Source organism: Mugil cephalus, chromosome 7 (genome assembly GCF_022458985.1).
Source record: "Mugil cephalus isolate CIBA_MC_2020 chromosome 7, CIBA_Mcephalus_1.1, whole genome shotgun sequence".
Taxonomy (NCBI): Eukaryota; Metazoa; Chordata; class Actinopteri; order Mugiliformes; family Mugilidae; genus Mugil; species Mugil cephalus.
This window is the reverse complement of record NC_061776.1, coordinates 25,469,614-25,483,817: the sequence shown is the minus strand read 5'-3', so window position 1 is coordinate 25,483,817 and position 14,204 is coordinate 25,469,614. Positions and strand designations below refer to the sequence as shown.

Sequence of the window (14,204 nt, the reverse complement as noted above, 5' to 3'; positions counted from 1 at the left end):
TTAGCAGTGGGTGACCAATTTGTGTTTTTGTTTTGTTCTGTGTATTAGTTGTTGTTTTGTTGTGTTTCTTGTACCTTTTCTTGTTTTTCCTTATCTGATTTCATTTTATCTTAGTTTCACCTTGTTATACTTGACACGGTTTTGACTCTTGAAATGTCACCTCTTGACCTTGTCTTGTCACTGAAAAAAATGTTTTAAAAAAAACAAAAAACAGACTGGATAAAAACTCAGAAAATTAATTTAAAACATTTCCAGCTGGTTTTGGAGAGTGGTAGATAATAGCAAATAAAACTGGGTAAATAGCTTAAAAATGAGACCTTGAAAAGAGGAAGACTCATTAATGGGAAGTCTATTCTTAAATACACTCACCAGGCCACCCCAGTGACCCTAGAATTATTAAAACACCCATAGTTGGGGGACACAGTTCAACAAGCTTAATACGATTATTAGGTTGCAGTAAGGACAGCCAGGAGAAGATAAAACCATTTAAGATTAACTTACTGGACAGAGATCTCACATTAAAAAGCATAATTTTAAGAGTGGTTTTCAGTTGTGTGAATTTTTAATAGATTATTAAAATTTCTTAAATCATTGTTTTTGTTACTCTTGACTGGTCTCCGGTCATAAAGCTCCAGAGATACAGGGCCTTGTGTGGTCTGGTTTGTTACTCATATGCGTGTGTGAGGACTCAATGACAAATTTTTCCTTGGCAGCTAAGCCTTCATCCAGGTCTCAAGTGAAAACTCAGACAGCAGCAACACAATGAAAATCACATGACCAACAATCATGTGGGTAAAAACCAGAGCAGCCCCCTTAAGAATGTGACAACAAGGATTTAAAATAATGAGTGGTTATCTTAAATCAGAAAGGTTAACTTTTTAAGTGTTTCCATAGCTCCATAACATTGTGTCATTGCCGCCTGGGGCCACGCCCCTTGAATGGCAAAAACATGGTGAAATCCATCAGTAAGTATAGTGAGGCTGGGAAAAATGTGGATTATCAGATCAAATTAAGGACAACTGGACTCAACAATGATCCATATGAACTACGAAAAAATAAATGGTCCACAAACATTGACATGTGACCACAAATCAGTTCTCCTGATATTTATATGAACCTGATTTCACTTATACTGAAGTATGACCTTTTGGTACTTCATATAACACAGCTCCATCAGCTTTGTACTAGAGTACCCACTTATTTGGTAAAGTGGATTAGTCTCAGTTTCAGTTAGTTTAAGTTAGTTTTAGTTTATTTCAGTTATGATAGGAGGATGACAAGGGATCACAAATATTCCATTTATTGTTTTATTGTCATTAATTATTGAAACTGAAATAATTACTGCCAGCCATAACAATGTCAAAACAACAACATTGAAAGATTATAAGAAGTAATTTAAGGTTAAAAAAAGAAATCAAAAAATACAGAATAAATTAATATTATCTGACACTAAATGTGAACCACAACACCAGGTTTTGGTGTCTGGATTCCAGTTGTTTCTTCCTAATGAAGCACTCCATTTACTTTTCTTTTCTTTGGATTTCAGGAGCCTGTAAAAATATATCTGCAATTGCTTTTCAGATCTGTTGATACAGTCAATCACACAACAGTCCTTCCTCATTGAGACCGAGCCACTGAAACTTCAGCTTGCTTGTACACACCTCTATACCAGCGCTGCTTCTTGGTGACAATGTTCGTCTGACTGTAGAGTAACTTGGATGCTTTTGTCAAGGATTTTAAAAACAATTCTTTTGTATCAAGGGAGGACTGCAGTCACTGACCAGGTGGAGCAATGATTACAGAGGTTGTGGTCTCAAAAAGAGCCGTTAGACCACAGGAAAACAGAAGGCAGGGATAAAAAACTGTCTTGCTTTTTGTACTACACTCTCATAGTAAGCCATTAAAGTATCAGATATTATCTATTCAATGGACATTCCCTTGAGAAGACTATACAAGGTGGGAGATAAAGAATTCATTTTTTTTTTTTTTAATTTAGTTACTCCCTAGACCGCTTCTTATTCAGTTCATTTCAGTTTCATTTAACAGCACAAATAGTCTCAGAACGCTTTACAGAACTCAGAGAATAAAGCAGGATAAAGCAAACTCACATGGTACACACCGATAAAAGGCGACACAACATTGGACTTTTTCCCATCATGTTGAATGTGTACAAAAAAAATGAATGAATCTCTCTTTTTTCACTAATTTATGGGCATTTATAATTTACTAAAAATGTAAAACTCAAGTGGCATTTAGAACAAAGCTAATATAAAACATGATGTACAGACAAAATTACAGAAAAAGAAGAAAAGAAAAGAAGAACATCCACATTGATCACTGTTTGCATTAAAATTTGGTTGTTTTTCTTATTGGGATGATTATAAGAGATTTGCTTTGCATTTTATAGCAGATATATGTATATTTTTGGACACTGACACAATTTTTCCTGTAGAGATTTTTTAATTCAGACTCACAAACACCAACAAAAGAGGGCTTTAACCATGCTAACCCTGTTGCCCACTCAACTCCTGTTGCCTCTACTTCTTCAAAGCACTCAGAATGTTCTGCAACAAGCGCCGATCCCTGTCCTCCACTGATTTCTGCCACAGTTCCATGAAGTTTTTGTGAGGGGCCAGCTCCTGGAGGATGGCATATCCAAGAGGCCTGTAGAGATAAATAGATTGTTGTTGGCGTCAGATCTCTAATTAAACCTTCTGATGTCCCTATCACATTTTTTTTTGGTTCATCTTCTGTGTTATTTTTGCAGCTTTGATGCTGGCCAACAGCAGTAAAACATAAGAAGAATTTTTGATGCCACATGGACATGGCAAAAATCAATAGCTACAAGAGATGAGGCTTGGTTGAAGCCTGATACTGATCCAATCCTCACAAAACTGCCTAGATCGATACGTGATATGGATCAGGACATCTCTAAGGGGGGTGGCTGTGGGTCATTAGGTAGAGCTGGTAGTCCATAAACCAGAGGGTTAGCAGTTCGAACTGTGTGTGTGTGCCTGTGTGAGCGAATGGGTAGATGCGTCTGTGACTGTGAAGCAGCTTTGAGTACCAATAGGAAGAAAAGCACTATATAAAAACAAGACCATTACCGTTTACCATAAAGTGAACCTTGTAAGGACTCACCTAACTGCAGCCGAGGCGTCCAGAGCCATCTTGCTGGCTGCAGACAGGAAGTGGGGAGTAAAGTTCTGACCCATCATCAGAACCTTAGCAGCTCCCAATCTGACCACCAGGTGAAGGAGATGTTTGGCAGTGCTCGTCCTCACTGCAATGCTCGGGTGCCTTGTGAAGAACAAAGACAAATGAATTCACTCACAAATTTTTGACTACACTTGATTTGATTGCTGCTGTTACAAAACGCATTCACAGAATCTGATCAATCACAATGGTCTTACCTCAGTCCCATGTGTAAAAGCACAGTCAGGACACGATTTGGATGGCAGTGTCTCACCACGGCCTCCAGGGCCAAGTTGGCCTTCTCCTGGAGGAACCTGCTGGCCGATGACTGCGCGATCTTCAGCAGCAAGGCTCGGCCGATCCACTCGACCTCTGTGTCCAAAACACTCCGCAGGCGGACACAGAAGAAAATGAGAGTGTCTATGGCAGCACTGGCCACCGTGGAGCGCAGATTTTTAACCTAGAGAGAGTAAAGAGTTAACATCAGCAGTCAGCAGTCATACTTGTTGCTACAGGATGTGGTTTTTGTTTATGTCAGACCTAAAATAAATAACTACACAAGATTGTGTTTGACTTAAACCCAATACCGATCTGATCATTTTAGGAATGCCTGGATTGGGAACGATTTGGATATCCCTAGTGCACACATGCCCAAAGGTGAGCAAGATGGAGAAGGAATCGTCTATGAATACCTCTTCTATCACAGCCAGACACACTTGGTGCACTTTATTGTTCAGCGTGCCGGGGTGGTGCTGTGCCAGAGCTCGGAAGTACCGCAGTCCTTCTATCTTCTTGTTGCTGTGAAGAGATGACAGTTATTATACTGTACCATTCTGCTGTTGACAGTCTGTCGGTAGAATTCCATTTAAGCGGGGGTTAGAAATTTACCAGTCATCTGTTCTCAGCAGTTTAAAACAGAGCATTAGACAGTTTGTTGGGTGGGGTAGCGGCTGCAACTCTTCCTGGTCCTTGACTTTTATCTTCCTTCCCTTGTGGACGGGCTGATGTGGTCCTCTATTCTTGGTGGGTGGGGCCAGTATTGGAAGAGCAGCTACAGTAACCAGTGCAGGGGCCCTTTTGGTACAAGTTGGTGGTCGGGGTGAAGGCGTGGCAAAGTTTTGTTGCAAGTGTTTCAGCCTGTCTTGGATCGCCTCCACTAGAGGCTTCGCCGTCTGGAGTCGGTATCCTCCGGCTACTCCTTTGTCTGTTCAGATCGAGATCCATATATACAGTCACTTGTCTCAAGTGTTTAGGCCTGATAAATGTAGTCATTTAGATTCATGGACGTCAAAATCTTGGCATGGCAGTATGACCTATTACTGAAGTAAAACCACTATGGCCTCATATCTGGGTGGAAGACTTATCTCACTCATAGGTTTTAAAAAGAACTGACCTGCTCCACCTTGGTTAATTTTCATCATTGGGAGACGGGACTTTCTCCTCTTGGGCTGTGGTAGAGGGCCAGGAGGAGGGGATGGAGTGAAGAGTATTTGGGTGGGTGACTCCTCAAGGGGGCTTCTCAGGAGAGAGAGAGCTCTCAGCTCACTGGGGGTGTGGGTGTCCACCGAAGTGAAGGAGTCATCAGAGCCAGAGGATGACGAGCTGGTGATCAGGTGTCTTGTCTCCAACCACCCACCTGGTGCAGGTGTGAGCATCTGACTTCCCCCAGACGCCTCAGGATTGCGTCTGGTGGGTGTGCTGGCTGATGAGTGAGGTGAAGGAAGGGCATCCTGCTGCGTGGAGAATCCCAATCTCTCCAGGACAGCGTTGCTTTGGGCATTTTGCAGTGCACATAGCCTCTCTGTTTGTAGGACCAGAGCCTCTGTCTGAGCCCTTTCTCTGTTCTGGATCCTCACTAGATCACTGAAGAAGAGATCACAACCTCCTTTGGTTCGGTGGATCTCAGTGTTCTGTGATTTAAACAAAATATAGTAAATTTGTAATTTCAGTTAGCTTAACCGACTCAACACTTAACTTTAAGCATAAATGTAGCATAGAAATATTATTAAATATAAATAAATCCAAAAAATGCTGTGTATGCATCTCTGGTAAAACCTTCAAAAACACACAAAGTTCATTGAATCAAACAGGTGGCAGAAACTTTAAAACCAATTTTGTCGTTAGTACAAGTTCTCTTTGGATTACTGTCATTATGGTGTGCACTCAGGAAATAGTCCAGTGATTCCTAAAAGCTGGGACATTGCAATTTTACAGTCAATATGGTGTAATTACGGTAATTTCACTTGCACGTCTCCTGTAAAGGTTATTACACTCTTATAGCATACAGTAAATTGTAATTGCCAGATATTGAAAAGTACAGATATACTGAGACAAATGTGCAAAAGCACTTTTATCATTTTACTCTAGTCAAAATAAGCAAAAACAAATGTTCAAGCAGACATTTTGAAGCTAATGTGTTAAAGGGTTAATACTTACATTGTTCTCGTTGGGGTGCCTCATTGTTCGCCACATTTGGGAGAATGGATTTAAACGTGGCATGAGTTTGATTGAAGATTAAAGTAGACAAAAATCTTGCTGGTTTAAAAACTAAACCAGACCAGTGTGTGTCTTCTTGTCTTCTTGTAGCTACTTCTGCAGTTTTACATAATGTGTACATGAAGATGTTTTATGTGATGTCACAAAGAGAGCTGCTCGAATAAATTAGAACTTGAGGCAGTTTTGGAATGTTATGTTGGATAGCAACAGTTCTGATCTAAACCCAGTCTAGTTGTTTATTTTTCACATATTTTTTTCTCCCATAACTGCAATACATCTCTTGTGCATCCCTTCGTACAAACTTAAAGCATGCAAATAAGTTTTTTTTTATAACAGAAAGAGTTAATGTGTTGATCATTTTCACTATTAATTGTTGTTGAATTTTGAATTTAATAGCGAGCAGAGCTGCCAAAAACCATGTGACTAAACATGTCTGTTGAGTGGACAGTGATTGTGTGATTGTGTCCATTAGCGTGACAGATGGATATACTGTGCATGTTCCATTATTTAAGTTTTACCTCAATTCATTAATTGAATAATAACTACATAATAACAAACAGAAATACCAGAGAAAGGACAGTTTCGAATAGATTGTTTAGAGTGAACAACATTTGTCTCGATCCAGAAGCATGTTCCTGTTCCTTTTAAATACAAGTCAAAAACAAAAAAAGTCGTATTTTTCCTTTAATGAAACAGGAAGTAGGCTACATGTGGAACACTGGTTCAGCACTCTGACGGGGAGGTATCATTATGTTCAGTATTAAATAAACATGGTGCTTCTCCAGATTCACAAGACAAACAAAATAAATTCAGATGACATACCTTGTGTTTCAAAAATTACATCTGAATGTTGTTTCATATCTGTGCTCCATTTTAGCCCAGGTTTTTCCATTAACTGCTGGAGACATCTTCCTCTTCATCGTCTTCTTCACCTATAAAACATCTGGTTTTATTTGGGCCAGATTAACAGTTTTATTATATTAACAGATATTAACAGTTTTCTCCTTTACTTCTCTTCCTGTTTTCTTTTTTCCTCACTTTTTAAAGGACCAAAGGTAAATAGACTTGTTTAGAATTTTAAGTAGAAAATCTAATTGTAAATGTAAATGTGCTTAGCAACAACCCACAGGTGTTTTACAATGGGTCATACAGCAATTAAAAACACACCAGAAAACAAGTGCATGAGTAAAAGTAAGATAAAAAAAATAAAATAAAATGAAAGCCATAAAACAATAAAAAAGAGGATAAAAGAATTCAACCAAAATGACTCTGCCACTCTAACGTTTGTAAGTTGTAAGCACAAATTTAAGAAGGTCCAGGTCAGTAATAATAAGCACGTCAGTGGAATTGCTGCCTGACTGCCTTCTGTATAGTCCAATGGGTCAAAGTCTGCCGTGAGTTCCAACAGCACTAAGCCAACAGGACACTTGGTGTCAACAGACATCACAACACCATTGTGCATCTTTAACAATACAGACTCAGTGCTGTGATGAGACTTCCAATCCCAGATTGAAATTTGTCCAGAATAAAGTTCTTTTCCAGAAAGGGCTGTAACTGTATAAAAAAAACTTTTTTTTGGAGAGGAAGAGAAAATGGGAAACCGGTCTAAAATTAAATAGCACTGAGGAATCACGGCTAGGCTTTTTAAGAAAAGGCCCAACTATGGCATGTTTAAAAGTAGCTGGAACTGGGACTAAGGCTGGTGTTGATGAAAACCACGAGCCCAAGTCGTACAGTATTAAAAAACGATTTCAGCACTCTAGCAGGAACAACATCCAGCGGACAATTTGTAGGCTTTTGACAGTAAGATGGTTGGACTGTGTGTGCTTGATGGGATCTAGAGGGAATGTGTCATGAGAAGTGCTTTGTGTTTTGAGGAGACCTGGGTTCATATGGACCACAGCATTTTATTTCAATCTAATCTTATTTCATTTTATCTTTCTTGTGGTTTTTTTTTACTTTTGTATCCTACGAAGCTACTGTGACTGAGTAATTTCCTTCGTGGATCATTAAAGTCTAAGTCAAAGTTTAAGTCTAGTTTAGTCACAAACAAAACAGATATTCTTTTCTGAATATTTTTAATTCATTATTTTCACCACAATTTAATTTTTAAAATATTCCCACTATTTCTACTTTAAAGTCTCAACATTGTTAAATTTAATAAGGGCTTAACTGTTTTGGTGAGGGTGGAACCTACTGTCATTTTCATCATGAATTGATATGCAGATTATTTTCTGAATTAAATAATGAGTTGATTTCTCTATACTGTTTATCAGACTGCTTTTCCACTTACTCCTTACTTGTTTTTCTGTCATTTGCAGGTCATGCATGCTTGAGTAGTTGTATAAATAAGTGAAAAAAAAAGAAAAAACAACAATATAATGATAAATATAAAAAAGTATCCATTAGGGTGCGGGTATTTCAAGAGATTTGTTGCATAACTTTTCATATTGCCTTTCAGCCTTCCTCCTTTTGTCTTTTAATGACTCTAGTGGGATCATTAAGTTTGAGAGTTTTTTTTAAGAGCTGCAAAGACGAGAAATATTAAGACAGAAAGTCAAAAAGTGGGTCGTTAGTGGAGCAATAGCACTGTGAAGAGGCACAAGCAGCCAAAATAGACCTTGAGAAATCAGTGAAATTGCTAGGATACACTAGCTGAGTCCTTGATTTTTCTTAGAACATCACTTGGATTATTGAAAAAAGACTTTCTCAGAGTGACCTTGTCGGTAGCATTTGCCATTAAAATGGATGGAGGTAATTTACTCTGAGGAACTGAACAATAACCAAAAACAAAACATAAAAAGATGGTTAAAAATACCAACCCAGAATGATGCCTTGACAAGAGCTAAGGAACACACTTTCCGCTCCAAGAGACCGCAAGACATCCTGTTCATGTTTATCCATAGGGAACAGTCTGTTACACTCAAAAAGGGAAATGGATTTGGGGTCCAAGTTGACACATTTAAAAATATTCATGGCATGGCAAGTAGTTCGAGGGATGCTCAGTGATGTGGGCATTTCCACATCTACAAATGCCACAAAAGCATTGCAATTCACAAACACGTACAAAAGTAGCTATAGAAAATAACCAAGGGGGTTTTCCCGAGAGCACACGCATCCGTACAGTCCGAGATAGACAAATGTGTAAAATGCCTTGGGCCTTGTCATGAGTGGAGCAGTAGGTCAACTTCATGCGTGATGCTTGTGAGGCCTCACCCAGATGGACTCAACCTGTCAGATTTCACACTTTCCCCATGTCTGTCTAAGCTCCCAGCAGGGATTCACGGTCCAGTGGATATGGTTGTGGGATTTTGTTTGTGGGGCTGTATTTTTGCATCATGCAAAATTCTAAATTCAGCAGGAGATGACTTTTTGTTTAATATTTAACCTAGACCATCCTTCCATCCCTTCATCCTTCTCCCACCTACCTTAACCAAATTCCTCTCAACATCGCTGCATCTTCTATTCTCTCCCTTTCTTCTTCTCAGGCTCCACCAGGGGTCCACAATTTGCTCAGCCAGCCAACGTCTGAGACAGACAGAAACCCCACAACTGCCACTGTTGCTCCTTTTCTTTTGAAACAGTCATTTCAGCTACCACTGTATTTCTAGGTCAGTTTTTGTTTTTGTTGTGATAATAACTGATAGCTCTGGGATATTACAGACTACGATTTTTCTTAGTAGGTGAAGATGAGATGTGGAATCATGTGCCCAAACCATTACTTCAGTCATTAGGAAACAGTAGCAGTTGTGTTTCCTGAAACAGTAAATGTTAATTGCAGGTTAAGCCTGAGGTAGTATTTTCATCAGCATCACAATACAAACATGCTCCACAGACACACTGCAAGAAAGAGTGCTTTCAGATGGAGTGAGGTCTGAAATTCATGTACTGTGTGTACTGATGCACTGTTTCTGGAGTTTGACACGCGCAGTGTATTTGCACACCGATATTCCAGGAAAACCCGCCCTGACTCCACCCCTGATGAAGAGGGTGATTGCCAGAGATCATGCTTAGTATGATGAGTAAGTTCAAGTTGATAAAAAACGATTAAATGTCCTTACAGCAGTCAGTAGACAGCAGACTGGTGGAGACCAGGTATGGGTAAATATTTAACCGGAGTTGACTGTAACTGTGCTTGTTGCTGTATGCATGCTAGAATTTCCACAACAAAAATGGCAAGGTTATTTTAAGACACCATCAACAAACAACTGATTCCATTACACAACAACAATAACACTGGTTAGGAGAATATGTTTCAAACTGGATGTTTGTATTCACTGTAAAAAACGGATTTGAGGTTTTTGCTATCTCAGCTCAATTTCCTCAGTCAGTTCAACTAAAATGTGTTGTGTACTTGAAATATCAAGTTTTTCTGCGCCCAACTAATCAGTTCAGTCAGAATCATTCAAGCAACTTACATTTCTTAGATGACTCAACTTATCTACATGTGGCCCCTGCAAAAGTGCGTTATAACTCCACATGGCCAACAACGGCTATCAACCTCCTGCAGCACCATGTGCCGCACAAAACTTCCTTTTTGGATCAGGAGTTTTCCAAGGTAAGAACACACTTTGACCCTGCTTGTATTTATCAAAATACTTGTTTAAGTATTGTAAGATGGCTAAACTGGATAAATGTTACACTGGATTGTAAAATTAAACTTTGCAGAAGCAATTTTTGGTAAAGGGTGATTGTTTATGGTATTTCTTTTTCTTGTTTTTCTTTTTTAGCCGCTGTAGTTGCAATGTTAGCCCAACCACGAGAGAATGGAGGAAATAAAATGTATGAATGCATGACCGTTCAGGGCTTCTGTAGAGTGTGATTTTAAGAACAGAAAGTTATTTTTTGGAATTAAACAAACATATTGGAGTGGAAGTCCTCCTCATTAAACATCTTTAATATGTTGCCTACTCTGCTCTGTTTTGCTCTCAGGTTGATCATGTGGCAGCTCTTCTTCTAAGAGCAGTTTCTACAACACATCCCACTACATGAGCAACTGGAAAGTGCTGAAATTGAAATATTAACTGGGCAGCAGTGAAACAATGAGGTTGGGTAAAAAATGATATGAAATTAATGAAATCGAATATTACTAGCTAAAAAATGAAAGTACTTACAGGCAGTGATATATGGGGATGTCAGTCTCACTTTGACTTTCTTTTCCTTCAGAGCTGGAGACTACTACAGAACAACCAGCCCTGTGAGTTACATGAATTGGATCTGCAAGTTCTGCACATTTTCTTCAGCCAACCAACGTAGCGTTCTAAGGTATTAAAAGCTAAGACATGGACACTATAATAGGTCTTGCCCTTTGCCTTGCATCTACAGTGGCTGTGTGTGCTCTTTTAAGACACAAGTTGCTCTTAAAAACCATTTGTTGAAACATGAATCAGTGGTTAATCAATCTCTTGACAGAATGCCTTGACAGTTGTTGTGGTGTTGAACACAGTACTCAGGCTATTCAGACAGTCTTATAACCACAAATCTTTATACAGTAAAACTACATAACACAGTAAGAACACTCAAAAAAAATGTCTATATACAAAAAAGGCCTGTAAAAGACATTGACAATACTTGTTGTAAATGTGTTGTAAATGTTATAAGAGTGTTTTTGTAGTATGTATGTAGTATTTGTTCAGTCAAGACTTGAAATCTACTTGAACTGCTAGTTAAATTGCACAAGCTTTTAAGCAGGTAGCTTTTATATTTCACATCTACCTTCATACCATCACAGATCCGGCATGGTAGCAGGTGAGCACAATATTAACGTTATTTTATAGATTCTGTAAATGTTGAAGATATTAAACATTAGAAATCTGTTAAATAGTGACAATTGTGTTGTCATAATTCAATTCATGTCATAATTCATTTATTAATTTAAATAAAATGGCATTCTGAATGTTCTTTAATGTTAAAGAATAGTTATTATGTCGTACTGTATATTTAAGTTGTGTGGGGACATAATGCGGTTTTTGCTTTTTGAATTAACTTAACATTGCAACAAAGATGAACTGTTCCTAGAAAAATTTACCTGGCTGCCTTAAAAACACAAGTTGATTCAAAAAAATGCTTAGTTGTGTTAACTTTTCAGTTAATTGTACAACATGCTTAGTTTAAACAACTTAAGCTTCTTAGTTTGCCAAACTCAACAATTTAAGCCTTAAACTGTTGTCCAACTTAAAATTTTAAGGCAGCCAGGTTAGAAATTGATTTAAGTTGAACGAGCAATCCTTTTTTACAGTGTGGAAACTATTTGCCAACTAAGCGCGTCTACAAGCAGAGACAGCAGCCATCCCCTCTCAAGCAGCACAGGTAGTCAGACAAGATAACTGATACTGATGCCTGTATTCTTCATTCTCTCTGACCTTCATTCAGTGTTTTCTTGTCAGTGATATTATTTATTTTACTGACATTTTTCATGTATCTCCACAGAGATTCTTTTGAGTTACTGTGTCTGTAAAGGTTCTCAGTCATCCAGGTCATGGTAGATCCAAAAGTGTTGAAGGAAGGCAACTGGGCTCATAGAGTTTATTGAAGAGGTTCAGCCACTCACCAGAGTATCTTCTGTTGGAGAGTTCTGACTAGTGTCTGTTGACGGCTAGATACTTACCTGTCATGGGGAGTACTATCACTGTTTAATGAATGGTGCTCTAACGACATATCATCAGTCAGAGGCTCCAGTCTCAAGGTGTGAATGGGGATGACACTTCTTGGGGACAGAAGTTAATGCTGTATTGTAAATTGATGGCAGATCACATCTTAGTCCACATCCAGTCCACACAGAGGCTCTTTTCAAATATTTGTTTCTTTTGGCTGGGCTCCAGTAGAAGATCTGTCTCTTATGGCTCCCAAATGGCTCTTTAGTTTCACCCAGAGCCTTCCATTTTATACTAATTTACTGGTAATGAATGGTTTGTGTGTCGGTAAGCAAAGTTTCATGAATAAGCTTGTTTTTATGCTTGTCTTTTGTTACAAAAATACAGTTATGGCCTTGTTTTTTAAAAATCCTAAATGGTCTTAACCTAGATCCAGTTTGTTACTCGCATGTGCTGCCATTAGTTATCTAGTTTTCTGAAAAAATAATTAATAGTGATTTTAAAATGCAGTTGCTATTGTTTGAAGTTGTAAACATAGCTTTAAATCAGCGGTCCCCAGAACCAATTGAAGTGGGCCACTTAACGATCCCAGACACTCTCTAAACTTCAATGTTTTTTTAAAAAAATCATTTTCCTATCACATATCCGCATTTAAAGCTTGGCATTGTCATTACATTTCAATATATGCAATAATATATTTTAATTATTTTTATAAAAGTGGCTCATCTTCACTGCTCCGCCCCCACCCACTGGCAGTCCCTCCCTCCCGGGCTTCAACATCCAGGTCTGAGTGATGAAATCATTGACTCTGTATATATCACATATATGCTGTCTCCTCCAAAAGTATTGCAACAGCAAGGCAAATTCCCTTGTTTTTGTTGTTCACTGAAGACATTTGGGTTTAAGATCAAAAGATTGAGTATGAGACAAGACTTCAGAATGTCAGCTTTTATTTCCTGGTGTTTACATCTAGATGTGTTAAACAACTTAGGATATATCACCGTTTGTATTACACCACAGCATTTTTAGGTGTGCAAAAGTAATGGAACAACTAATCTTAAAATGAATAACATTTAATATTTGGTGGCATAACAAAAATAAAAAACAACACCATCTGTCACTTTTTAATCGAATGAATTTGATGGATCAAAGTGGGCGTGACCGATCAAGTGTGTGTCAGCAATTTTCAAAGTGGGCGTGACTGAGGAAGTGGGCGTGACTGAGGAAGTGGGCGTCAGCAACTTTCAAGGTGGGCGTAACCAACGTTGATTGGATGTTGTGGCATTTCACTTTCCTTGGGGGTAGGAAGTCGAGTCTGTGTGAGAATCTTTTTAAGATGAGTCAGCGGGGTCACGACCCCCCGAGGTAGGAAGTCGGGGATTATGTGCAAGTATTTTGATCAGGTAAAAACAGCGGTGTCAAGACCCCCGAGGTAGGAAGTCGGGGGGTATGTGAAAGTATTTTTGTTAGGTGAAACAGCGGTGTCGCGTATAATACCGCTGGTCAGTCGATGTCATACGCGCATTTCATCACGGCCTGCCGCTGAAGACATCACATCAGTCCTGCCTGAGAGTCTCCAAAGAAGCTAATTATCTTTTTTCTGGGGAGGGTAAGTAATCTCTGTACCCTTATTAGCGGGTGATTCCTTTTACTACACCTAACATAGTTTTTCCAAACCTGTTTTTCAGAATAAAGATATCTTTTCGTGAAAGCATCAAAAATGGATTCTTGTATGTAACATTTTAAGACTTACATGATTTTATACATGTTTCATTGTTACGGTATAAGGATAACACAGGGCCTTTCTTCCAGACACTGAGAAAGCGGCCTTCTTTTGCCGTGCATATGATGAGGACAGCCAGGGCATCTTATGTAAGGCAGTTATTTCATTCAAATGAAGCTATACATTTTACAGAAATT

At 38.7% G+C, this 14,204-nt stretch overlaps 1 protein-coding gene across 1 annotated transcript; it reads right to left on the bottom strand.

The window, feature by feature from the left end:
- Window positions 1-2,505: 2,505 nt before the first annotated feature.
- LOC125011175 lies at window positions 2,506-5,834 on the bottom strand. Its single transcript, XM_047590249.1, has 7 exons — window positions 5,632-5,834; window positions 4,589-5,105; window positions 4,084-4,399; window positions 3,888-3,993; window positions 3,414-3,655; window positions 3,142-3,300; window positions 2,506-2,664 (listed from the first exon to the last, which is right to left on the bottom strand). The coding sequence occupies exons 1-7, from the start codon at window positions 5,692-5,694 to the stop codon at window positions 2,538-2,540; spliced, it is 1,530 nt and encodes a 509-aa protein (XP_047446205.1). The 5' UTR covers window positions 5,695-5,834; the 3' UTR covers window positions 2,506-2,537.
- Between the last annotated feature and the right edge of the window lie 8,370 nt (window positions 5,835-14,204).